The sequence below is a fragment of the Octopus sinensis genome, linkage group LG19, assembly GCF_006345805.1.
Source record: "Octopus sinensis linkage group LG19, ASM634580v1, whole genome shotgun sequence".
Taxonomy (NCBI): domain Eukaryota; kingdom Metazoa; phylum Mollusca; class Cephalopoda; order Octopoda; family Octopodidae; genus Octopus; species Octopus sinensis.
In genome coordinates, this window is record NC_043015.1 from 42,538,695 (window position 1) to 42,566,439 (window position 27,745).

The following is a 27,745-nucleotide window of genomic DNA, read 5'->3' on the forward strand; positions in this document are numbered from 1 at the left end:
ATTTCATTTGATATATATATATATATATATATATATATATATATAGAACAAATAGTGAGTGATTATCAATCTGGGCAAAATACGTCATAAGCTCTCTGTTAGCACACCTGGCTGACAATATTACTTAGATTATTGAAGAACTCCAGGTAATCTTTTAGTAGGGTCCAAAGTTATGGTTCATCACAATTCTATATTGTAAATTTGTGAATGGATTCAGACAAACAAAGATGCTTTCCTTCACTACCTTGCTACCAAATAGGTGGTCGGTCAAAATTTACTCTGAATTTAAAAGAGAAAGAGAACATACATATATACATACAGACAGACATAGACACCCACCCACATATGGCAATCCAATAAGAAAGCTCAAAACTAGTAATTTCATCAAATTTGTTTTAAATATCAGAGATTATGATTCTGCCAAAGAAATTTTATTTTTAATCTTAAAGTTTTCTGAAAATTATGACTTTTGCAAAATCATAATGCCTGATATTTAAAATATACAAAGCCAAAGTCTCCTATCTAAACTTTAATTTTAGTTGTATGAAAAGTTGAACGAAAGTACCTACACACAATACAAAAACACCTTTTCCAAAGACATTGTTTTTTTTTTTTAAATACTCTTTTACTTGTTTCAGTCATGTGACTGTTGCCATGCTGGAGCACCACCTTTAGTCGAGCAAATCGACCCCAGGACTTATTCTTTGCAACCCTGGTACTTATTCTTTTGGTACCTTTTGCCGAACCGCTAAGTTACTGGGACGTAAATACAGCATCAGTTGTCAAGGGATGTTGGAGGGTACAAACAAACATATACAAACACACATATATATATATATATATACAACGGGCTTCTTTCAGTTAGCGTCTACCAAATCCACTCACAAGGCTTTGGTCAGCCCAAGACTATAGTAGAAGACACTAGTCCAAGATGCCACGCAGTGGGACTGAACCCTGAACCATGTGGTTGGTAAGTAAGCTACATACCACACAGCTGCTCCTAAATGTCTTTAAATATTATGACTGCATCAAGTATTTTTTGCAAAAAACGTTTAAATAAATATTTATAAATACATTTATATCTATGTGTCTATAAATATACATACAGATAGTATACACAAACACATGTGTATTTATATATATATATGTTTGTGTGTGTGTGTACATGTATTGTTTGGCAAAATCTAATATATATGTGTGTATACAGCTTTTTCAAGGAATAGGTTGACTGATTTCGAAATTTTGGCTTGCATGATAAAGGCTTTGGTCAGCCCAAGGCTATAGTAGAAGACACCTGCCCAAGGTGTCCCACAGTGGAACTGAACCTGGAACCATGTGGCTGAGAAACAAGCTTCTTACCACACAGCCATGCTTATATATATACATATAATGAAAGACCTGCAATAAAATGAATTTGTTTCCTTTGAACCATATGGCCATTTTTGCTGTCAGAAATTTAAATAATGCCATGTCGTAAAAATACATTTTTAAAATAAAATAAAATGAATGCTTATTTTTTTTTAAAACACAATGTATTTTAGAAAAATCAAAAGACTGTTTATTGCTTATGATGACAAATGATGAATATATATATATATATAAAAAAAAAATTAAATAATGATTTTTTTTTTTTCTGTGAAAATTTGTTGATGCCAAAGTTTTTGATATAGAATGTCTGGGGTACAACCAAGAGTTCAGAAAATAAACAGCAGACAATTTTTTTTTTTTTTGAAGTTTTCTTTCTTTTTTCTTTTGTTTTGTTTTAAAGACTTGCTATCTTACATATCTTTGTTAATAAACATATAAAACATTTTCTCGCAGTTGTGATTTCCTTAATAACATATCAAAGTATTTCAAAATAACGCTGACAAAGAGATAACCTATACTATTTCTGTATTAGAGAACTAATGACGTTACAGGTACAACTTTCCAGACACAGACGGTTTGAAGCCTCTTATAATCTGCTCTAATTATCGAGAAGGAACTTCAAAATCCCACCAGATTAGTTTCCTCGTGCCTTGCATAGTACAACAATAATGAACTTGTATCATCTATTTCTTTACTACCCACAAGGGGCTAAACACAGAAAGGACAAACAAGGACAGACAAATGGATCAAGTTGATTACATCAACCCCAGTGCGTAACTGGTACTTAGTTTATCGACCCCGAAAGGATGAAAGGCAAAGTCGACCTCGGCGGAATTTGAACTCAGAATGTAGCGGCAGACGAAATATCTATTCCTTTACTACCCACAAGGGGCTAAACACAGAGGGGACAAACAAGGACGGACAAATGGATCAAGTCGATTAAATAGACCCCAGTGCGTAACTGGTACTTAATTTATCGACCCTGAAAGGATGAAAGGCAAAGTCAACCTCGGCGGAATTTGAACTCACAACGTAACGGCAGACGAAATACCGCTTAGTATTTCGCCCGACGTGCTAACGTTTCTGCCAGCTCGCCGCCTTATGAACTTGTATTATCTGTACAGGTATTCCAGTTAATTATTCAAGTAAATTTAATATAGAAGGTGAACGCCCTTGATAATCCATAATCTGGAAAGGTTTTGGAACTAAAGGTTCTGGAAAATCTAAGTTGTACCTGTACTTTCTAGATATTAAATGAAATTTAGAAATAAGCTATCTGCCCTTGATATGTTTTATATTAATAATGGTTTCAAAATTTGGTACAAGGCCAGTAATTATAAGGGGTAAGTTGATCATATTGATCCTAGTGGTCAGCTGGTACTTATTTTATCGACATGAAAAGAGGAAAGGCAGAATTTGAACTCAGAATGTAAAGACAGATGTTAAGCATCTTGTCTGGCTTGCTAACAATTCTGCCAGCTCACTATTTTGTGTTTTAAATTGATAACAAAAATAATATTTGTCCCCTTTTGAAAGAAAACAATTTGTGTCCCTAAAAAAGAAAGAAAAAAAAAGAATGTAATAGTAATTTGTTTGAGTCACAGGTTTTGTAAAGTTTGTACTTAGTTGTCATGTATTTAAATATTATTTCCGTTTTTTGACAGACGGTCTGTCAAAGACTTGTTTCATGCCGCCACCTTTTGATGTATGGAATTTAAGATTTTGTGCAGTGTCGGCCAGCCAAGGAGAATCGAACTGAGTCGTGTCTTGGTCAACCAAATGCGTATATTTGGTTCGTCCAGAACGACCAAAATTCTTCACCTGCATGACTTTAGGTAGAATAGTTTTATCAAAATGATCTTCCAAAGTTGGAGCTGAAAAGTCCCGCTTGTAAACAGTGTCTTCTTCGTCCATGAAAAACGCACCCCTATGATAGTATTTCTGAAGGAACTTATATCGTCCTTTGGGTGCTTTGTTGGGTATAATCTTGGGATTAGCTCGCTGTTCTGATCGTCTTTCTTCGTCGTTCATGTTTCGTAATCGGTCGATCTCACCCTTTTCTTTCTCCAGGGCTTCTCGTTCCTCTCGGTCACGCTTCATGCGTTTCAACTCACGGACTTTCCAGGCTTCGTATTCTTCTTCGTCATTTTCGTCACCCGTATCCACAGCATCACACGGATCTTCCTCCTTCTTCTCTTCTAATTCTTTTCTAGCATCCGTTTCGATTATCTTTAATGTCTGTCTTCGTCTTTCTTCCACCATTCGTTTCGTTTCGATTTCTTGCTCCCGGGCCCTTAAGTCCTCCTTCTCCTTCTCTTGGATCGTGATTCTGTCTTTCTTCCTGACGAAAACAGGTTTCAATCTGGGCCCAGTTTCTTCTTCGGAATCGGTATATTCCTCATATTCAGATGATTCTTCATCACTTTCGCCTTCAGATTTTTCATCTTCGAGGTCCATAACTTCCTCTTCCTCTTCTTCTTTTCTCTGCAAGGCCCGTTGCCTTAATAATTCTCTCCTTCTCTCGATTTCTTCTTCATCTAGTTCTTCTTCTTCGCTACTTTCCTCTTCCTCCCGCCGATGTCTGTCATCCATTTCATCTTCGGATGCTTCCATGACAACCTCTGGTTCAATAACCTCCCTACGATGCCTCGTAACCCGATCCTCCACATCGCTATCATCATCAATCGTTCTCTCTTTCAACCGCCTCAGACGAGGATCTTCGGATTTGCTATCAACAAGAACCGGTTTAGGAGCGTCACGTACCTTCTTCGACCCGAAATTGAACTCGACTTCTTCTTCTTCCTCGCTGCTCGAATCCGGAGCGTAGTCGGGTCTTTTGCCCGTCACGTACCGATTCACCTTCACCTTTTGCATCGTGATGTCTCCCTTTTCATTCTTGATCGTCACGGCTCCCGCCGTCGACTGGATCGGAATCGTGTTGTTCACTCGTCCACTCATGTTTCAGCCGGAGATGGGGGGAGAAAAGAAAACTTTACAGCATGTAAACAATATCTGATATAAGCAAAGGAGTATTTACCAATCCAGGTAAACCTCGATAGAGGTACTGTGAGTCAGGAGTAATATCTACTCCCGGTTTGACCGTGTATTCAGCAAAAAGGTGAACGGGGGTCGAGAAAAACCACAAATTTCAAAACATGGATGAATTTACACATTAGAGCTAATATTTCCTCCAATTCTGAAGAGTGAAATGCGTCGATTACAAATAGTAAACCAGAGTTATCTTCTCTTTGGTGATCAGAGCATCGTGTTTGAATTTTGCCACCTGCATGTCTTTGTCGATGATTTATTTTGTGGTTAATTAAGCATGCTCAGGGTAAGATTATGGAACTATTTAAACAAAAAACAAAACAATCACAACGTTAACATTTTAAACATACTAACCATTTCTTTGTTAACAGTTGAAATATATATACTAACTCATAACCTTCACCTATCCCGTAAAGGTGATGGTTAATCAATTATCAGTTATCATTATTAATTATTATTATTTATTATTGTTGTTATTATTATTTATTATTGTTGTATATATATATATGTATATATATATATATATATATATATATATATTATATATATATATAATATATATATATATAGCAAATAGTGAGTGATTATCAATCTGGGCAAAATACTTCATAAGCTCTCTGTTGGCACACCTGGTTAGCAATATTACTTAGATTACTGAAGAACTCCAGGTAATCTTTTAGTAGGGTACAGGTAGGTGGTGAGCTGGCAGAATCGTTATCACTCCAGACAAAATGCTTAGCAGTTGTTTCGCCCGTCTTCACCTTCTAAGTTTAAACGGAATGCCTAAATAAGTACCAGTTGTGCACTGAGGGTCGAAGTAATCGACCTGGCCACTCCCTCAAAACTTCAGGTTATATTTTCTCTCTTTGGCAGATTTTCTTTAATTAACGATTCAGAAGATAAAAGAAAGACCAAAAAAAAAAAAATTATTATTTTTTTATTCTTTGCTTATTCAATTTCTGCTTTAAAATAATACCTAACACCTGTTAATTGCGCTTTAATTGCTTCCTGTTTTTTAACAGGTAATTTTTCAAATAGCTTTGCTATATTTCTTTTTCTTTCACAGACACTTTTTTTTTCTTACATTCAACGTTTTTTTTTTTTCGTAATGTATAATAAAAGATGCATTTTGGGTTAATTTCCGTTGACCTGTTTTACTTTTAAAATTAAAATAACTATTATTTGTTTCTCTGCGTGTGTTCGCTCTTGATTGGCCCATGGACACTTAGGATTTTTTGTTCTGAGTGGACGAATAGCTTTTTGAATTTGCTACCCTTGAAATATATATATATATGAAAGAAAAAAAGGTTTTCAGAATGCTGGATGGTTGTAAAAATATATATTTATTTATATATCACATATTATTTCTTCATATTAGCGCTTTCAACTACTCCTGTAGGTTCATCACACACACACACACACATATATATATAGGTAAATGTAAAAAAACACAAACTGGGACAAGAACGCAAAATATTTAGAAGACGATACAAAAAAAACGGACGGGACATTCGAAGCCTTCGATCTTCTCGGCTGATTAATCTTGAGATTGCTCCGATCTGGCCAGCCCCAAAGGAAAATCTAAGCCAAGCGCATTAGATTCCTTGGAAGAAAGCCTCGAATGTATACAAAACAAGGACAAGAATAAGAATACAAAAATACGTAAAATTAATAATGATAACACGAATGCTGAAGATGGCAACGCCAATTGTAAATTAAAATTATTTAATTTTATTTACAAAAGATTGCCAAAATTATGCATAGTCCAAGAAAGACAGGGAAAACGTTTATATTTCTCTTTCCCTTTCAGAATTACAACTATTAGTGGTTTGGAGTTTAACTGCTCTTTCTAGTGAGTCAGCTGTCCTATTATGGCCATCTCTTATGTGTTTAAATATATATATATATATATTTTATCTTCCAAAAAAATATATATATGGAGGCGCAATGGCCCAGTGGTTAGAGCAGCGGACTCGCGGTCGCAGGATCGCGGTTTCGATTCCCGGACCGGGCGTTGTGAGTGTTTATTGAGCGAAAACATCTAAAAGCTACACAACGCCCCGGCAGGGGGTGGTGATCCCTGCTGTACTCTTTCTTCTGTTGGCTTGCTCGCTTAGCCAGCGGGGTGGCGTTATTCGAAGGCTAAAACAATGCAAAGCGCATTGTGACCAGCGATGTGTAACAACATCTGATGGTCTGATCGGTCACGTGATATATATATATATGTATATATATATATATATATATATATTCCTACATTTGTAGCTATCCCTGATTGGATATTTTATAATGTAATTTTCTACAAATACGCTAAGGATGGTGTAGATTCAAATTATATCAAATTATGTGAAAAAAAAAGAAAAAATTCTGAAGGTGTGGTCAGGAGTGTATGCAAAATTCACACGTAACGGCTTTCTCTACCCATAACTTTCTGAAAAATGGGTAATTTTACCATTTTTTTTTCACGAAATTTTCTATTGATATCTTTCAGAGTGTAGATTACGATTATATTGAAATTTTATATGATGAAAAAAAATTATTTTAATGGTGGGCTCGTGCACATACATACTAATATAGGGCACTGCTAATGGGATTATAAGTGGCGAACCTTTGGTTAGGAACTTCACTGCGGCGAGCGAGCGAATGAGCTGGTCCGCAGTGAGAACGGACTTCCGATTGGGCGGGAAAGAAGCCTCTGGTATTTAAGAGGGTCCGTCTTATTCGCTCCCATGATGTGTAGCTGATTGGAGTGAAATAAGCAATATCTCGACACAGTCTTGTTCCGGATTGTTTTTTTATGTATGGCTTGTTCAAGCTGTCATTACTGGTGAACCCCCCCCCCCCGAAGTACAGAACTCAAATATGGCGAGCGACCACTGCACGACCGCACCGAAGCTATCACTGAAGCGGGCCCAAGTATGGTCCCCACAGATTGAAGCACGGATTCACCATGCTGCAGAGAGTCACCTCGGACCTGACGAAGTATTCCTATGTAACAGCGGTACCCTTTGAGGACACAGCAACAAGGGGCAACAGACATCCTGAACCCGACCGTTTTGCCATTCGCGAATACGCCATTTTGAAATACAGACTCTGGCTTCGTGGTCAGGATGGAGGATGCGGAAGAATTTGGCGATTCCTAAGCCTCCGAGCTTATGGATAGGACGCTGGCATTAATGCTGCACCACGGTGAGTTAACTTCTGTTCTTATTTAGGGAGGTATTCCTTCGGGAATGGCCACCCCCAGGTTCATGCCCTCGTAACTCAAACCGCGTTCAAGGACCCGGGGCAGTTTAGCGAAAGGGGCCGAAAAGCAATTTTTGGTCGATGGGGAACAAAACCATCAAATTTCTTTATTACCTACAAGGGGCCAACATAGAGGGGGACAAAACCATTCAACTCGTCAACTGCAACACTTTGCACACTTGCCACACCCTCCTCGGTTAGCAGTCGTCTCTCTTAGACCGAGAATAAATTTTTCAGGCGGACCCTGGCGCACAGTCACCCCCCCCCGCGTCCCGAAACCGACCTCTTTTTACTCTTTTACTTGTTTTAGTCATTTGACCTGCGGCCATGCTGGAGCACCGCCTTTCAGTCGAGCAAATCGAACCCAGGACTTATTCTTTGTAAGCCTAGTACTTATGCCGAACCACTAAGTTTCGGGGGACGTAAACACACCAGCATCGGTTGTCAAGCGATATTGGGAGGGAGGGACAAACAGACACCCAAACATACACACACACACACACACATATATATATGTATACTCTTTTACTGGTTTCAGTCATTTGACCGTGGCCATGCTGGAGCACCGCCTTTCAGTCGAGCAAATCGACCCTCAGGACTTATTCTTTGTAAGCCCAGTATTTATTCTATCGGTTCTCTTTTGCCGAACCGCTAAGTTACGGGGACGCAAACACCACCAGCGTCTGTTATCAAGCGTTCTTGGGAGGGGGGGGACAAACAAACACACACACACACACACACACACACACACATGCATACAAATCAAAGAAAACGGGTTTTTTATATTTCGAACCAAGTAAATAATTTTTTTTTAAAATAATTTATTTAGTTTAAAAAATTATTTACTTGGTTCGAAAAATATTATTTAATTTGTATAAAAAAAATTATATACATCGTTTAAAAAAAAAAAAAAAAAAACATTTTCTTTGATATGTATTCAGCGTTGAAATACAAACATGTATCATTTGCGCATACGCACAATTCGTTGTAGGATCGACTAATTACGACTAGCTAGCGCGAGTGCGCGCACCGGGACCACTGTTCGCTAGTAGTACCGTCAAGCACACACACACACACACACATATATACGACGGACTTCTTTCAGTTTCCGTCTACCAAATCTTCTCACAAGGCATTGGTCGGCCTGGGACTATAGTAGAAGACAACTTGCCCAAGGTAGTTGGTTAGCAAACTATTTACCACACAGCCACTCCTGCACCTTTTTTTTTTTTTCTTGTTGAAAAATGAAATTTTACAAATAATGTTCTTTTCAGAAAATTATTCTTCATATTTTTCTACGTATTTCGCAAAAAAAAAAAATAAATAAAATTTCGGAAAGAGTGAAAAATGAAGGGATGGGGTGGGGGTGGGGGGGGGGGAATTGAAATTTTGAAAATGCGATTTTTGAATTTTGAATTTTTTTTTCAAAATCGGATCCTTCATAAACAAAAACCTGGGATTCCATAAAAAAAATTAATATATATCCATTTAAACCGAAGTTATGACGGAAAAATCGGATCTTGTGAATTTTCCGAAATTCCTCTCCTCAACCCCAGAGTCGTCAGCGCGCTTTTTTTTTTTTTCATATTTGTTTTCCACACACTTGTTAACACCCCCCCCCCACCTCGGGCTGGTTAATTTTTTGGGGGGTTCACGGGTGAAGGTCTTTATATTGACCGGAACCCACCTCCGCCATTTGTTTTTTTTTTAGAAAATTTCATTAAAGAAATATCCATTTTTCTGGAAGTTACGTGGAAGGAAGGTCAGGAGCGGGGCACATTCCTAGGAATGTCTGTCTATCTATCTTTCTTTCCCTCTCTCTCTTTCTCTCTCTTTCTTTTTCTTTCTCTCTCTCTCTGTCTTTGTCTGTCTCTTTCTTTCTCTCTCTCTCTGTCTGTCTGTCTCTTTCTTTCTCTCTCTCTCTTTCTTTTTCTCTCTCAGTCTGTCTCTTTATTTCTCTCTCTGTCTGTCTCTTTCTTTTTCTCTCTGTCTGTCTGTCTCTTTCTCTCTCTCTCTGTCTGTCTCTTTCTTTCTCTCTGTCTCTGTCTGTCTCTTTCTCTCTCTCTCTCTATCTTTTTCTCTGTCTATCTGTCTCTTTCTCTCTCTCTGCCTGTTTCTTTCTCCCTCTCTCTGTCTGTCTCTTTCTTTCTCTCTCTCTATCTTTCTTATTCTCTGTCTGTCTGTCTCTCTCTCTTTCTCTATATATATATATATTTATTTATTTATTTATTCACATGACCGCGTTGTGTATCGTTGGCGATTTCCTTTCTCCCTATTCCCTTATTTGGACTTATTTCTATATTTCCCATGAAGTTCTCCACTTGAAACCTGAAATCCTCTTAACTCTCCTTTCCTTTCCTGGGCGTCCAATAACAACACTCCACTCATTCCACTTCCTCGCGTTGTCCTGGTTTTTTTCCTTGCTTGTTCATGATTGCATTAACTAAATATATATAAAATCGTGACACAAATACACTTAATGCAAAACCACAATTTGTTGTCCATTGTTACTTTTGTTTTAAAACTTTTTTGGCAATCTTTCGTCTCTAGTAGACCTTTCCGTCGATTTCCGTAAATTTTTTTTTTTTTTACATATGGGCTTGCGGGAACTTTTGAAGTAATGAGAGCGAAAGAGACTAAGAGAAAGCGATTGTATGACGAGGGAAGTTCTTTTGAAGTTACCGTGCATGGGAAGCATTGATGTATATGTGTGTGTGTGTGTGTGTTTGATGGGGTGTGGGAGACAGACAGTATGTTGTGTAAGTGAAGTGCTTCTGTTAGTGTGTGTGAAGAGACAGAGTAATGTGTGAAAGAAAGAGATAACTGAAATTTTTTACTCAGTGTATGTGTATATGTATGTATATTACTTCAAAAGTTCCCGCAAGCCCATTTGTAAAAAAAAAAAATTTTTTACGGAAATCGACGGAAAGGTCTACTAGAGACGAAAGATCGCCTTTTGTTTTGATATAAATTATATTTTCACGCGTGTGTGCTGAGTTAGTTACAATGAATCGGATTCAACTATCAGAACAGTAAGGAGTTTGGTCATTGTGTAAGGTAAAAATCTGGTGTCCAAGGAAACGTGTGTCGGTCTGTATAGGCAGTTCATTAGGATCAGGAAGAGAGAGAGAGAGAGACAGATAAACAAAGGATGGTATTTTTTTTATTTGTTACACTCATTTGACTGCGGCCATGCTGGAGCATCCCCATAAAGGATTTTTTTTTTAGTCTAAAATTTCGATCCCAGGACTTAATCTTTGTAAGCCTTATACTTATTCTATCGGTCTTTTTTTTTTTTTTCTGAACTGCTAAGTTACGGGGACGTAAACACGCCAACACCGGTTGTCAAGTGATGATGGAGTGACAGATACAAAGACACGCCCACAGATATATACATATTTAGGTAGAACATATATTTAGTTTCTGTTTACCAAATCCACTCACAAGGCTTTGGTTGGCCTGAGGCTATAAGTAGAAGACACTTGCTATGCAGTGGGACTGAACCTTGAACCATGTAGTTCTGGTTCAGTATTAAGTGTCAAAAGTGAAGCAATAATATCTATATTGTACTGATATAATAGTTTCCCTTTTATTCTTTCACATTTAATTCTAAATATAATATTGTTTCGCTTTTATTCTTTCAAATTTAATTCTAATGTGATAATACTAAGATCATCTTATTTTACACATTTACTGCTCAGTTACTAGTATATAATTATCATAACAGTTGTAGTGTAGTTATAGTTATGTATTAACCCTTGAATTATGAATATATATGTATGTATATAGTTGCAAGGTAATTATAGTTAAATATTAATCCCTAGATTAACATTTAATACATGTGCTTAATCTATATAGATAAAATTCTTTGTCTCTCTGTAATCACAACAGAGACAAGGTAGGTATCTGATTGCCTTTTTTTTTACCAAACCTGATGTAGCTTTTGTATGTATATATATATATACATATATATATATATGTGTGTGTGTGTGTGTAAGTATATATATATATATATATATATATGTTCAACACAATTAAGCAAAAAAAAAGTGAATGTTAAAATAAAGATGATATATGCAGATATAATCAGTGTATGTGTGCCGGTGGGACGTAAAAAGCACCCACTACACTCACGGAGTGGTTGGCGTTAGGAAGGGCATCAAGCTGTAGAAACACTGCCAGATCAGACTGGAGCCTGGTGCAGCCTTCTGGCTTCCCAGATCCCCAGTCGAACCGTTCAACCCATGCTAGCATGGAGAACGGACGTTAAGTGATGATGATGATATATATATATCATCATCATCGTTTAACGTCCATTTTCCGTGCTAGCACGGGTTGGACGGTTCGACCGGGGTCTGGGAAGCCAGGAGGCTGCACCAAGCTCCAGTCTGACCTGGCAGTGTTTCTATAGCTGGATGCCCTTCCTAACGCCAACCACTCCGTGAGTGTAGTGGGTGTTTTTTACATGCCACTGCCACAGGTGCCAGGGAGGCTGGCAGTGGCCACAATCAGTTGGTGCTTTTTGCGTGCCACTGGCACAGAAGCCAAACGCTGGCATCGGCCAAGACGGCGCTGGTGATTTACTTGTGTGCATGCGATAAACATCATTACATGACTGATGGTCTTCTGTAAACCATTTATCTTTTTCTGTCTTCAAAGCCCATAAAATAGCCTCCCATGCCAAATACGTGACTTTTGGCTTCGAGTTTGTGTGTACACACACACACACGATGGGATTCTTCCAGTTTCCATTAAATTCACTCACAAGGCCTCAGTTAGCCTGGGATTCCAAGGTACCACACAGTGGGACTGAACCCAAAACTCTGTGGTTAGGAAACAAACTTCTTCCTATAGTGTTTGTATAATAATAGTGAACCACAACACAAACTTATAACAGACGAGTGATGGTTCCTAAAAGTGGATTATTTACCCTGTTCTTTATAAATCATGCCCTAAGTTTATTTGGCTAATTAAATTATTTACTGTTGTGGACTTAATTATAGCAATACAAACACATCAGTACTTGACTGCATATTTTAACCCAATAACAACCGAAGGCAAAATTAACAGTAATAATGATAATTATGATGATGATGCTGATGATGATGATTGCTATAATCGTCACGAGTGTTGTAATAGTCATGAGGCCGTACACTTTAAGGAATGGTACATAGTGTAGATTATAACAATCCAGGTTTTTTTCTTTCTTTTAATTGACTTCAGCAGGATTTGGAACATAAGAGGATATAACAACACAAAGGCATTTTCTTTGTCAGTTTACTAATGATCAGTTGAAATGGTTTCTAATTGAAGGGAACGGCTCAGTTGAAGATATTCTAAAATAATTGCAAAAATAGCCACTATACTCAATCTTTTGGCATTCAGATTACTTCATTAAATATAATGCTTATTTATTCTCATTGTTTTGAATTAATAATGCATTATCTTGTAGCTTTGAGATTTGGATAATGTGACTGTTTATTTCAAGAATGACATTGTAGGGCAGGTGTGAAAGGCTGTATCTGGTCAGTTTGAACTTAAAACAGAATATTTGGGCTGGATATACTCAGTGTAAACGCTAAAGAGTTAACATGGACGCCATTGACAGGCAACACAACAGTTATTGTCCGAGATAAAATCTCTCATTGACGTGTTGTTACAAAACACTTATATTGGAAGGAAACAAAGAATTGTCTTGGCACTTCAGTAACCACCACTGGGAGGATTTTTCATCCCTCTCTGTGCTTCTATAAGAGATTTTATCTCAGGTGAAAACCATAGCGACTTGCCTATCAATAGGGTATATATATATTAAGTAAGATACATAGAAAGCTGTTTTAATTTAATATGGCTTCACTTGTAATGCAGAGTGGTAGATATTCACAATGTCAGTGGATAAATTATTCACTGCTTCCTAGATAGAGATGACAGACTTTGTCTAGGCATGTACACGATTGACAAGGCCCAGGAAGGTCAAAATGCATCCGGCTTTCTCACAGCTGGGTTAATCTTTCATCTTCCTCCAACAATACGGTGGCCCTCTGTTGGCTACAATGAGTTTTGTAGTTGATTCGATCAATGGAGTAGCCTGCTAGTGAGATTAACATGCAAGTGGTTGAGCACTCCAGAGACAGGTGCACTCTTAATATGGTTCTCAGGGAGAGTCAATGTGACACAGAATGCAACAAGGCTGGCCTTTTGAATAACAGATGCAACTCATTTTTGCCAGCTGAGTGGATTGGAGCAACGTGGCGTAAAGTGTCTTGCTCAAGGACACAATATGCCAGCAGGAATCACGCTCACGACCTGATAATCATGGGCCAAATACCCTAACCTAAGCCATGCACCTTCAGCTATATATATTGCGTTTTTTAACACAGCTTGTCTATAAGAAATTTTTATCTTGAATGAAAACCACAGTAATTTCTTGAGAAGGGGTAAAATTGATTTTCAGTGACCCCAGTGTACATACATAAATACATATGTGTGTGTATATATACAAATGTGTATTTATGTACATATATATGAAAATGTGTATGTGTGTGTTGATATGTATGTATGTATTTATATATGCATATATACATATGTATGTATATATGGTGACAATTTACAAAAGACGAAGATGGGTGTGTAAACAACAAACTGATTTATTAGTTTAACGCTCAGGAAGTGATGGTCTTTTACGCTTTGAGCCTGCGCTCTTTGACAGAAAGGAACACAGAAATAAACGGAGAGAAAATAGAAAAGGTATAGTGGCTAGCGATCTATCATGGCAAATGCCGGATAGAGGGGGGTCACACAGGAGAGCTAGGAAGAAGGGGAGATAATAAAGTAGTGGTGATCCTAAAACAAAGGTGCACATGCTTGTGTGAGAGCATGTATGTGCATGTGTAAGGGGGCTGGTGACCTTGACGTGCGTGTGTGCATGTGTAAGTGCTGGGGGGTGTGGTCTGAGAGATGGGATGTATAGGGATGGTGGGGTAATGATGAAAGGAGAAGGTGGGTGGGAGGAAGAGAGGAGAGTTTGGCCCATGTGGCACAAAGGAGTGAAGTGAGATTAATCCCTGCTCACAGTGAAGACGGGAGTCTGGATGGCTCCTGTGCAAGACAATCCGAACACACCCACAGTCAGAATTTTCCACATATGTTGTAGATATATATGTATGTGTGTGTATGTATGTATTTATATATATATATACATATATATACTACTATTATAGGATGAAGTTTTTTTACAGAAAAATAATTCCATCAAAAAATGTGGCAGCATATTAAAATACCTTTACGGTTAAACTTATAAATATATGCTCATAACAGACTTTTAAATCGTCAATTTCCACATATTATTTACTCGCTACAGAAAACACGAAGAGCTGAAATTGAGGAAAGCCAGCCAATAGAATTTTTTTAAAAAGTCCGTTATTTCTATATTGAATCAATTTAGGGGAACAGTTCACACGTGCTAACGTTCCTGCCAGCTATAGATATATATATATATATATATATATATATATATATATATATATATAGGCGGAGAATTCACAAGAAAAACAAAGGATGAAGACAGGTGGTGGAGGCAACAAACAAATGTATTAATTTAACACTCAGGAAGTGCTTGTGTTTTAGAAGAGCGGTCGGGAGTGACCAAGTGTGGCTACCATAGAGTGGTGGGAAAGGAGGGAAGGAGAAGATGACTGACTGATGAACAGCGGAATAGTAATGATGAAACAGGAGATGGATGAGAGACAGTGATAATGTTGAGTGAGGAAAGGAGGAGGTGGCAGGCTTTATGCATGAGGAGGCCAAGGGATATGGTGGTGGAAGAGGATATTTGTTGACTTAGGAGGAAGGGTGAGTATTCGGTGGAAGTGAGGGTGGAGAAGATAACATTATTAGTAGATGAAGGGTGAAATTATGGTCAGTAAGAAAAGTGGTATCGAGAAAGCTGTAGTTAGGGAGCTGTCCGGACTACCAAATCCTGTGATTTTGGTCTACTTTGGTACTGTTATTGACAGATACCAAGCAGCTGGAAATAGCAGTGACTGCTACACTAGCAATTATAAATAGGATTAGGGAGCCAAATCAGGCTCTGATGTCACCACATCATAGGAATCAACAGAGAACCATCTTCTTAACTTTATTTCTTCTCATATTTATGCATTATATTGTGGTTAATATACCTGTGCCAGTGACAAGTTAAAAGCACCATTCGAACGTGGCAGTTGCTAGTGCCGCCTGACTGGCATCCGTGTTGGTGACACGTAAAAGCACCAACCGATTGTGGCCGTTTGCCAGCCTGCTCTGGCCCCTGCGCCGGTGGCACGTAAAAAGCACCCGCTACACTCACGGAGTGGTTGACGTTAGGAAGGGCATCCAGCTGTAGAAACACTGCCAGATCAGACTGGAGCCTGGTGCAGCCTCCTGGCTTCCCAGACCCCGGTCTAACCATCCAACCCATGCTAGCCTGGAAAATGGACGTTAAACAATGATGACTATGATGTGGTTAATTAAAGTGCTGGACTAAATTCTGATTATTTTGTCACAGTAATTCATGTTACGGTCCGCTCACCAAACGAAACTGGTTCCTTGCCCTGCTAGGTGTAGCACTTGCATCTCCCTGAAAACACACCTTATTTTTTAAAAATAATGAATGATGGACACATTTGATAATGTAATGCTCGATGCCTTGTATCTGAGGTAAAAAGAGAAAATAGAATACCTGGGGTCATAGGTTAACTCAATCAAGACAGGCCTAGGTTTAAATAACAATGACGTTGTTTGGAACACCAGTGTCTACTAACAATGCCAAAACAGAAAAAAAGGCACTAAAATGAAATATGGAAATTTTGGGGGTTTTAATCAACATCATTAAAGTGATTATGATGAGGATTTCATTTGTTTAAAATATATATTATATATTTTTTAGTGTATGTATATATGTGTGCGTGTATGTTTGTGTGTCTGTGTTTGTCCCCCTAGCATTGCTTGACAACCGATGCTGGTGTGCTTATGTCCCCATAACTTAGCGGTTCGGCAAAAGAGACCGATAGAATAAGTACTGGGCTTACAAAGAGTAAGTCCCGGGGTCGAGTTGCTCGACTAAAGGCGGTGCTTCAGCATGGCCACAGTCAACTGACTGAAACAAGTAAAAGAGTAAAGAGAGAGAGTAGTATCAACATTATTGTTGGACCTGTGGAAAATATAGTAAGCTATTTGTAGGTACTGGCTTCTGTCTGCAGAGCACAATCATAGGATGGATGGGTGGATACACACACAAGCAAACAAACAATGGATGTCTTAAAAAACTATTCTGCACATACACTAACAGGTATACCAACAATTGAACACACATCCATCATCAGCTGCCCTTCCGGATATTGCTATGGTTTCAACACCTGGGCTGTACCATTCAATCCGGCAAACACACATCCACAAACTGTGAGTGTTGCATTCAAATTTGTTTATATACCCCAAGGTACTTCTAATTCATATATATATATATATATATATATATATATATATATATAGTTCATAGATGAGAATCAGATATATTCTGTATAGAAGAATACACGTGGTAGTGCTCAAGATGTTTAAACTTGAGTGGGTAGAGAGGTAAGATAAGCAAATCAGGCAGGTCAATATACAAAGTACATTGATTAGATTGACCCCAGTGCGTAACTGGCACTTAATTTATCGGCTCCGAAAGGATGACCTCGGCAGATTTTGAACTCAGAACGTAACGGCAGACGAAATGCTGCTAAGCATTTTGCCCAGCGTGCTAACGTTTCATTTCAGTCCATCCTGAGATCAGTCTTCATTACATCACCCCAATCTCTCCTTGGTTTCCTTCTTCACCCTTCATATGCATCACATGTCCATACCAGTGCTGTTGTTTTTTTTTCCTCTTCTGCTCGTCCTCTCCAAGCAGGACAAATGTCTCTACCATGCAGCATCACAGTTCATACACAAGTATCATGCAAGGCCAGTCGTCTCCAAAGAACAGAGATCATTACTTCTAGCGGTATAGTTTCAATCCCGGTTATTTACTCTGTGAAAATGTCACAAAGTCACTTGTATGTACAAGACAGTTTATTTAACTCTTTAGAGTTCAGATTATTCAATCACACATAATGCCTATTGTTTCCCATTGATTTGAATTAATCATGCATTATCTCATATCTTCAAGATCTTGATGGTGTAATTACTTAATGTAGAATAACATTGTAGGGTAGGTGTGAGAGCCTGGATGTGGTCAGTTTGAACATAAAACAGATTAGCTATTTTGGCCGGATAAGGCCGGTTTAAATACTAAAGGGTTAATCTCATGATGTTGTTTAGCCCCAGATCCGATCTAACTCGAAATGGATTTACGATTAAAGGTTTTCCAGCTGTCACCATCCCGTCACTCATTACAGTTTTGTTTCAGTCATTTAACTGCGGCCATGCTGGAGCACCGCCTTTAGTCGAGCAAATCGACCCCGGGGCTTATTCTTTGTAAGCCCAGTACTTATTCTATCGGTCTCTTTTGCCGAACCGCTAAGTGACGGGGACGTAAACACACCAGCATCGGTTGTCAAGCGATGTTGGGGGGACAAACACAGACACACAAACATAGTCACACACACACATATATATATACATATATATGATGGGCTTCTTTCAGTTTCCGTCTACCAAATCCACTCACAAGGCATTGGTTGGCCCGAGGCTGTAGGAGAAGACACTTATCCAAAGTGCCATGCAGTGGGACTGAACCCGAACCATGTGGTTGGTAAGCAAGCTACTTACCACACAGCCACTCCTGCGCCTATGACTACATTTTTAAAAATACCCTTCTCAGTTTTTAAAATCAATAAATTAACAGATTTGGTCGAGGTTTTTGAGGTCTTCCGTGTTGGTTCATGAGATAGATGTATGTGCACCATCATCACCATCATCATTTTAACAACTGTTCCATGCTTGAATGGGGCTGGTCAGAGTTTAATGAGGTAGATATTCTATGGCTAATTGCCCTTTCTGTTGTCAATCCTCACCTGTTTTCAAGCAAGGTGATATTTCCTCGTTGGATAGACATGTTTTCACAGATTATTTGTCACACAATGTTAAGATGAAGAGACACACATACACATATGTATGATGGGCTTCTTTCAGTTTCTACCTACCAAATCCACTTACAAAGCTTTTTCTTTGATTGGGCCAGGATTACAGGAGGGGACATTTTCTGAAGGTGTCACACTGAGGGATTGAACCTAAAACCATGTGGTTGGGAAGCAGGCTACTCACCATATGGCCACAGCTGCACCTATAATGTATTATGTATTGTAATAAAAGGAAACCAGACTAATGTGGTTGATTGTGGAGATTAGAACCTCAGATAATACCATTAAAGACAGTAACTATTGAGTCTTTTGGTATGTGTTTATATATATATATATATATATATATATATATATTTCTTGTTTCAGTCATTTGACTGCAGCCATGCTGGAGCACCACTTTTAGTTGAACAAATTGATCCCAATACTTACGCTTTGTAAGCCTTGTACTTGTTCTATCGGCCTCTTTTGCCAAACTGCTAATTACGAGGACATAAACACACCAACATTAGTTGTCAGGCGATGGGAGGCAACAAACACACACACACATATATATGATGGGCTTCTCTTAGTTTCCATCTACCAAACCCACTCACAAGGCTTTTGTTGGCCCAGGGCTATAGTAGAAGACACTTGCCCAAGGTGCCATGCAGTGGGACTGAACCCAGAACAATGTGGTTCATAAGCAAGCTACTTACCACACAACCACTCCTATTCCTATATATATATATATATATATATATATATATAAGTAATGTTTATTACCACTTCAACATGGCTGTTCTGTAGGAACCGACATTACTGCCATTTTTAACTCCAGGAGGACAGCTCCTGCTGGTTGTTGATGCAATTTGCACCTGATTTATATTGCAAGCAGGGAAGCAAAACCCCATCATCTTTGAGCAATGATGACAGAACCACCAGGCTGTCCTGTTTCGAGTCAATTGCCCTCTTTCTTAGTGATGGACAGCTGTCCTCTAGAGACAGCAGTAGTTCGCTCCAGCCAGCAGTATAGAGAAAACATAAGTGTCAACCACTCACTGATCTTGCAACAAGCACAGTAGGTGGCAATAAACATTACTTCGCAATAGGCTTGCTATATATATATATATATATATATATATATATATATATACACACACACACACACAGATGACAAAGGAATAAATTATCATCATATGAACTTTGTTAGCTTACCACTGTTTCTGCCATAAGATGCAGTGGACTCTTAGTTGAGTGGCCTGAATAACACCTTGTGACTTCACCAGAGCCTTGAATATGAAGTGCTATTTTTTTGGGAAGGAATTTAATTTGTTCCTTTGTAGGGAACAACATCAGCAATAAGAAAGTCATTACAGATGTATATAAAAAGCGTATGTCCAAAAGGTAATTAGGTGTATTACTGGAAATATATATATATATATATGTGTGTGTATATATGTATGTAGATATATATGTATATTTGTTTGTACACATATATGTATATTTGTATGTTCATATATCTACATATATATATCTATCTACATACATATATATATATATCATCATCATCATCATCGTTTAACGTCCGCTTTCCATGCTAGCATGGGTTGGACGGTTCAACTGGGGTCTGGCAAGCCCGAAGGCTGCACCAGGCCAGTCAGATCTGGCAGTGTTTCTACAGCTGGATGCCCTTCCTAACGCCAACCACTCCGAGAGTGTATATATATATATATATATATATATATATACACACACATATATATATATATCTATCTACATACATATATATATATACACACACATAATTATAATTATAAAGGCAAAAATTTCTGTGCCAATAAGGTGAGAAATAGACTTTAAATTGTCAATCACTATATACAATACACACACACAATGCCAATAAATTATTGTTGTTTAACATCTGTTGTCCATGCTGGCATGGGTTCGACAGTTTGGCAGGAGCTGGCAAGATAGAAGAGCCGCACCAGACTTTTGTGTCTGTTTTGATGTGGTTTTTACAGCAGGATGCCTTTCCTAGCTCCAACCATTCTGCAGAGTGAACCAAAGTGCGTTTTATGTGGCACCAGCGCAGGTGATGTCAGTTTTGGCATGGTTTTGCAGCTGGATACCCTTCCAAACATCAGCTACTTTACAGTGTGGACTGGATGCTTTTACATGGCACCAGCACTGACAGGGTCACCAATTAACAAATAGAGAGAGGGAGACAGGTATGTTGCTGTAGAGGGGGTACATGGTTACCTGGTCAGTGAGAGAGAGAGAGTGATTGGAAATGAGGACAGAAACCGGTGTGGTACTGTAAAGGAGTTACATGGTTACCCAGGCAGAGGGAAGAGCAAGAGAAGGAGAGAGATGATGGCGAAGTGCCAGGGCAAACTCACAAGGAACAGGAATCAGAACATAGATGGAATGGTAAAGGAAGAGAGAGAGAGAGTGGCAAGTGCCGGGGTACACCCTCAAGGTACGACTGTCATAATGTAAATGGCAGGGCATTGCCAAAGAAGGACAGGATTAGGGGGTGGGTGATAATCATGATGTATGATAGAAATGTGAGGAAGAGAAGCGATGCAGTTTGGAGGAAGAGATGTAGTTTGGTTTGTTGGGGTAGGGTGTGTGCAAAGTTCTATTGTTAAATGTGGGTGGAACACAGCGCTTTTGGACCTCAGTTTTGCCAACATTGGTGGGTCTTCTGAAGAACCTCTTACTACCAGACATCTCTGTCCGTTGTCATTTCCTCCGTGAGCCCTAACATCCTGAGATTGGTGGGTCTCCCTCTTCCACAACTTTATCTGTTAATCTACCTGTGATTCCTCTGCACCTTTTATGTGTCCATAGCTTACATTTGGTGCAGCAAATGGAATAAAGACTTTGCAACTGTATTTCTGAAATGGTAGTTTTGTTCCAGTCGTTGGACCAGGCCATGCTGGGGCTCCACCTCAAAGTCTGGTGCCTATTTTATCGGTTTCTTTTGATGACCTACTAATTTACAGGGATGTGAACAAACCACCTGTCATTAAGCAGTGTGGGGGAACAAACACAAAGACAATCACTCATGCATATACGTGACGGGTTTCTACACAATTTCCACCTTCAAAAATTCACTCACAAGGCATTGGTCAGGCCAAAGTGCTGTGCTGTGGGACTGGACCCAAAAACCTGTGGTTGCAAAGCAAGCTTCTTAACCACATGACCACGTCTGCATCTTAATGTTTTTTTTTGTTCTTTTTCTCCCTCTGCAAAGAATACCTAATTGTAAATTATAAATTCACGTTAATTTTTTTTTTTTTTCTCATTTTCCAGGAGTTGTAGATAGATTACAGTTTCATTTCTGGAAACTGACAGAATAAATGAGACAGAGAGACAGAAAAAAAGAGAGAGCAGAATGAATCGTCCTCAGGATGGTCTCCGCCAACGGCACAAGAACAAATCAATCATAGAATCGGCAATCTCTTCGACATCAAAGAAATTTCAAAGTCTTTCTTTGAAAACTAAATGCCTCTTTGTTCTCCTTGCTTTCTCACTTCTTGTTGCATACATTATAATGCTGTGGCATCAGGTGTCAAACAGGCTCCGTGAATTTACCTACATACAAGCTGACACGTGTCCTGCATGCTACGGTTCCAGCATATGTCTTCCTCTATTCAGAGGTGATGCCCACTTCACTGGCACGCTTTCAAGGATTCGGTCTTTTGACTATTTAAACTCTAAGAATTTCCACTATGGCAAATTAAATGGGAAAGATGTTGTTTTAAAAAAGCTAGTAGCAGATGATGTGTTGAAAGACTTAGATGACAAAATCTGCCGCAGTGCTCGAAGAATTCCTGGTTGTGACGTTGCAAGGGTTGTTGTTAAAGCGGATCTTGTCTCTCAAGTTCGACAGCATGAATTACAAGTGGATCACCTGAGAGGTGTTAACGATATGTTTTACTGTCCGTCTCGCCGCCTTTTTGATCGACTACTGAAACATTACCTGGAGAAGTACACATACGAGACAACATTTTTCTATGCAGTTGATAAAATACAGATTCTGATAACGGCTATGATTAGTTCGGAGCCATTAATGCTACAGGTAATCTTTCGTCTTTTATTTATTTTTATTTATTCTCCTCCTTTTACTCACTGGACCACAACCATGCTGGGTCCCCATCTCAAAGGGCTTAGTCAAACATCTCAACCCTAGCTAGACATTTGTACTCAGAGCCAGAGCTGGTTTCAGCCGGGTTGGTATCAAAAGGGTTAAGTAGGTACCTTTCAGTAGTTGACGACATGGTGTGGATCTTAAGGAGGTACCTTTCAGTAGGTGACGACATGGTGTGGATCTTAAGGAGGTACCTTTCAGTAGGTGACGACATGGTGTGGATCTTAAGGAGGTACCTTTCAGTAGGTGACGACATGGTGTGGATCTTAAGGAGGTACCTTTCAGTAGGTGATAGCATGGTGTGGATCTTAAGGAGGTACCTTTCAGTAGGTGATAGCATGGTGTGGATCTTAAGGAGGTACCTTTCAGTAGGTGATAGCATGGTGTGGATCTTATAACCACAATTGATCACCACTTAAAACAATTCATATGAATGCTTTATATTTATTTTGGGGATGTTGGTGCCATGTATAAAAGCACCCAGTTCATGCTGTAGAATGGTTGGCATTAAGAAGGGCATCCAGTCGTAGAAACCATATCAAACCAGACATGGGCCCCAGGCAGCTCTCCAGCTGGCCATCTCCTGTCGAACCGTCCAACCTATGTCAGCATGGGAAACGGTGACACAAATTCAACAGAACCAAATTCTTGATAGTAAGATGGTGATGGTGATATCTTTTGAATAACAACTGTTTCTTTTAAATTTTTTTTAGACATTTCCAGCATCTGCAGGGTGGCCATTTCCTTCATATATTGGAGCTTGTGGACGTTTTGTTCTTTTGGAAAACTGTGGTGAAAGTTTGCAGAATTTTCATCAGGCACCTCTACAGAAACGAGTAAGTAACTGAGATTTGCTTTTTGGTTTTCTGTTTTATTAAATGTTTTATTAAATAAAATATATTGGGTGGCACGTAAAAAGCACCCACTACACTCACGGAGTGGTTGGCATTAGGAAGGGCATCCAGCCATAGAAACACTGCCAGATTTGACTGGGCCTGATGAAGCCTTCTGGCTTCACAGACCCCAGTAGAACCATCCAACCCATGCTAGCATGGAAAACGGACGCTAAATGATGATGATGATAGTGTTTAATGTATCATTATTATTATTTTAATTAATCAATATTTCCTTTAACAATTGAATAAATCAATTGCTAATTGAGTTGCAGTGGCTGTGAGATTGAGATTCTGTCTAATCAACCACTTGATCATGTGGAGGTACATGGCCTAGTGGTTAGAGCAGTGGACTTGCAGTCGAGGGATCGCGGGTTCGAATCTCAGACCGGACGATGTGTGTTTATGAATGAAACACCTAAGCTCCACGTGGCTCCGGCTGAAGGTAATGGCGAAACTTCTGCTGACTCTTCCGCCACGACTTTCTCTCACTCTTTCCTCCCGCATCTTGCAGCTCACCTGCGATGGACCAGCGTCCCATCCAGGTGGGGAACCTATACACCAAGGAAACCGGGAAACCGGCCCTAATGAGCCAGGCATGGCTCGAGAAGGGACAAACAACAAAACAACAACCACTTGATCATAAGTTCAAATTCTACCTCTACCCTTCAGAAGTGCCTTGGTACAATGCTACTTGCTTTAGTTATCTTTTAGTTGTTCCAGTCATTAGATGGCAGCCATGCTGGAGCACTGCCTTGATTTCTTAGTCGAATGAATCAAGACCAGTACTTTTTTTAAGCTTGGTACTTACTCTATCGGTCTCTTTTGCCAAACTGCTAACTTACGGGGATGCAAATGCAACAACACCAGTTGTCGAGCGGGGGGGGGGGGGGGCGTAAATACAATGAGCTTCTTTCAGTTTCCATCTACCAAATCCACTCACACAAGGACTTTGGTTGGCTCATGGTTATAGTAGAAGACACTTGCCCAAGGTGCTGCAGAGTGGGACTGAACCCAGAATCAAGTGGTTGAGAAGCAAGTTTCTTACCACACAACCATGCCTCCCCCAATAGGTAAGTAGCTTGCTTACCAGTCACATGGTTCCAGGTTTGGTCCCATTGCATGGTACCTTGGGCAAGTGTCTTCTATAACCTCGGACTGACCAAAGCCTTGTGAGTGGATTTGGTAGATGGAAACTGAAAGAAACCAATAAGATGTGTGTGTTTTTGTCCCCTGTACCAATGCTTGACAACTGATGGCGGTGTGTTTACTTACATCCCCATAACTTAGCAGTTCAGTAAAAGAGTCTGATAGAATAAGTACTAGGCTTACAAAAAACAAGTCCTGGGGTCAATTTGTTCGACTAAAGGCGGTGCTCCAGCATGGCCGCAGTCAAATGACTGAAACAAGTAAAAGAATAAAATATTTCATTTCTATGTTGGTCTTTTTGTACTGCTTCTTATCATTTTATTATTTACTAGCAGTATCACCCGGCGTTGCTCGGATTTGTAAGGGAAATAACTATATAAGCATTTTTAGAGAGTTACTTCCCTTATATAAACCGAGCAAAAAATGCGGAAAAATGATGGTAAATTTTTTTTTAATCGTAGACTCATCATAGACGTGCGCTAATACCCAGAAGGGCTCGATATGAATCACGACTATAAGATACCCGCTTTTGGTTAAACTGCACCGCAAAATGTGGGAGTAGTTAGGAATCTAAATCAGAGTAGACAGACACTCACACACACAACTTCAGTTTTATATATAAAGATATATGTAATTGTATTTATATTCACTCTATTGTTATGTATTGCCTTACAGTATGACCTGGCCTACCAAGTGATGAAAATCGCTAATTTCCTCACAGAAAATCCATCTAATTTTTCTTTATATTGGACAAGTTTGAAGCCCAGTGATTTTGTAGTCGATCAAAACGGACATGTGAAATTTGTGGACCTGAAAAATATCGTTGTTGTAGATAGAGAAGAGTACAACGAAGGTAAACGAACCACTTTTAAGTCTTGTTTTTGCATTTCTTTTTGTTGGTATTTTTCTGTCTCTTGTTAGGTACAAGTGTGGCTTTGGGGTTAAGAAGCTTGCCTTTTAGTCATGTGGTCTTAGGTTCAGTCCCATTACATGGGACCTTGGATAATTGTCTTCTATTACAGCCATAGGCCAACCAAAGCCTTGTGAGCGGATTTGGTAGCCTCCATGTGACTCAACATTCGACAACCATGCTTCACTACCTTGTCCCAGGGAGACATGGGATGTGGTGGTGACGTATGATTTTTGGATGTTGCTTCTCATGGAGGTGATGATGAGAGATCGAGACCTTTGATGATTTGCTGTGCTTGAGAAGACATGTTAAGCCAAGTAAGATCACAGTTGTGGCCAGTGCTAGTGACACTTAAAAGGCACCCACCATGCCCTTGGAGTTGTTGGTGTTAGGAAGGGCATCCAGTCGTAGAAACCAAGTCAAACCAGATTGGAGAACCTGGTGCAGCTCTCCAGCTTACCAGTCCTTGTCAAGCCATCTACCCAGTGGTTCCCAAACTTTTATGGGTTGCTGCCCCCTTGACACCCAGGCCACATTCCTAGAGCCCCCACCTCAACTAACCATCACAAGAATAGACTCTGAAGCATGGGCACCATATCGAGACTTCACTTGTTAACAAACAATGAGATCAAAGACAAAAATGGGGAACGAGTGTACATGCCATATTTTGGATGTGTTTGCCCCTTCATCAGCACCCATTCTAACCCATTCTATCCTCTGAATACATTGTTTATACAGCTACCGCATACAGCGGTGTTAAATTATTGGATATACCAATTTACATATACACTCATTACCCAATTTTTGTAACAAAAATCAGTGTTGGCTATGATTTGTATCGAATATCTGCAGAAATAATCTTATGAAAATGTTTAAATTCAATCCTAAAGAACTTGTGTGTTTTCATGTCCTTTCCTAAAAATTGATTGGGAATTCTTCACAGTGCACCCTATTTTTGCCCTCCCACTGCTTCACAATAGGGTTGGTTTGTTTATTCTTGTGACTTAGCTGTTCAGCAAAGGAGACCAGCATTATAAAAACATAAGTACTAGAGTCACTTTGTTTGACTTAGACCCTTCAAGGCAATGCTCCAACTTGTCCATAGTCCAATGACTGAAACAAGTAAAAGAAAAAATGCTAATGTGATTTTATAGATAATTAGTTGTGTTTTTTTTTTTTTTGATTGTTGTTTTGTAAATTAGAAAAAGGTTTTTTTTTTCATTGATTTCGTTTAGTTGCCAACACAGGGAAACCGAAGATATTCGAAGCAATGTTCACCGAATGTGAAAATGTCTGCCCACCGACCCCTACCATGGAGCTGTGCAGCCACCTCAGCTCAGACTGGAACATCTACTTAGCATGTCGCTACGTACTGTCAGAGCATGCTACGGATCCGGCTATGAAGGGTGGACTCCTTCACGACATGTCGCGTGGTGCCTTAGATGACTGGGACATGAGATTCCTCATCAAAGAATGCACGTCACCAACAACGAAAGGAGGAAGAGTAAAATCTATCCATAGACTTCTTCATACATTGGATTCTCTGCGGAACGGAAAGGAACAACACCCAGTGAACATTTAAATAGTTTTGTAATTTTTTTTTGTTTTTTTTTTTTATGCAAATTGCAGAAAATTATTTTTATTTTTGTGCCACATTTGATATACAATTTCCTTTGTCCATTTGTATTAATATATATATATATATATATATATATATATATATGCACACACACTTGCAGAATTATAATAGAGATATTTATTTATATATATATATATATATACACACATATATATATATATATATATATATATATGCGCAATTGCAAAATTATAATATAGATATTTACTAATATATATATACACACACACACACACACACGCAGAATTATGTTATGAT

At 39.0% G+C, this 27,745-nt stretch overlaps 2 protein-coding genes across 4 annotated transcripts; one reads left to right on the top strand and one right to left on the bottom strand.

Moving 5' to 3' along the window:
* Window positions 1-2,861: 2,861 nt before the first annotated feature.
* On the bottom strand, window positions 2,862-4,532 carry LOC115222195 (microfibrillar-associated protein 1-like). The gene has a single exon (XM_029792347.2). The coding sequence runs from the start codon at window positions 4,324-4,326 to the stop codon at window positions 3,013-3,015; it is 1,314 nt and encodes a 437-aa protein (XP_029648207.1). The 5' UTR covers window positions 4,327-4,532; the 3' UTR covers window positions 2,862-3,012.
* Window positions 4,533-4,609: 77 nt separating this feature from the next.
* Window positions 4,610-27,547, top strand: LOC115222194 (divergent protein kinase domain 2A-like). Of its 3 annotated transcripts, none has more exons than XM_029792346.2 (5): window positions 4,610-4,702; window positions 22,059-22,827; window positions 23,610-23,732; window positions 25,614-25,791; window positions 27,084-27,547. In XM_029792346.2, the coding sequence occupies exons 2-5, from the start codon at window positions 22,141-22,143 to the stop codon at window positions 27,428-27,430; spliced, it is 1,335 nt and encodes a 444-aa protein (XP_029648206.1). In that variant the 5' UTR covers window positions 4,610-4,702; window positions 22,059-22,140; the 3' UTR covers window positions 27,431-27,547. The 3 variants fall into 3 exon arrangements, with proteins under 3 accessions (XP_029648206.1, XP_036367238.1, XP_029648205.1); XM_036511345.1 differs by lacking the exon at window positions 4,610-4,702 and adding an exon at window positions 4,706-4,832; XM_029792345.2 differs by lacking the exon at window positions 4,610-4,702 and adding an exon at window positions 7,136-7,605.
* Window positions 27,548-27,745: the final 198 nt, after the last annotated feature.

Excerpts from the sequence above, each read along its gene's own strand:
- LOC115222194 (XM_029792346.2), top strand. The coding sequence starts at position 22,141 with ATGAATCGTCCTCAGGATGGTCTCCGCCAACGGCACAAGAACAAATCA. Across the intron at positions 22,828-23,609 it reads CGGAGCCATTAATGCTACAG|ACATTTCCAGCATCTGCAGG; the intron begins GTAATCTTTCGT and ends AATTTTTTTTAG. Across the intron at positions 23,733-25,613 it reads AGGCACCTCTACAGAAACGA|TATGACCTGGCCTACCAAGT; the intron begins GTAAGTAACTGA and ends ATTGCCTTACAG.
- LOC115222195 (XM_029792347.2), bottom strand. The coding sequence starts at position 4,326 with ATGAGTGGACGAGTGAACAACACGATTCCGATCCAGTCGACGGCGGGA.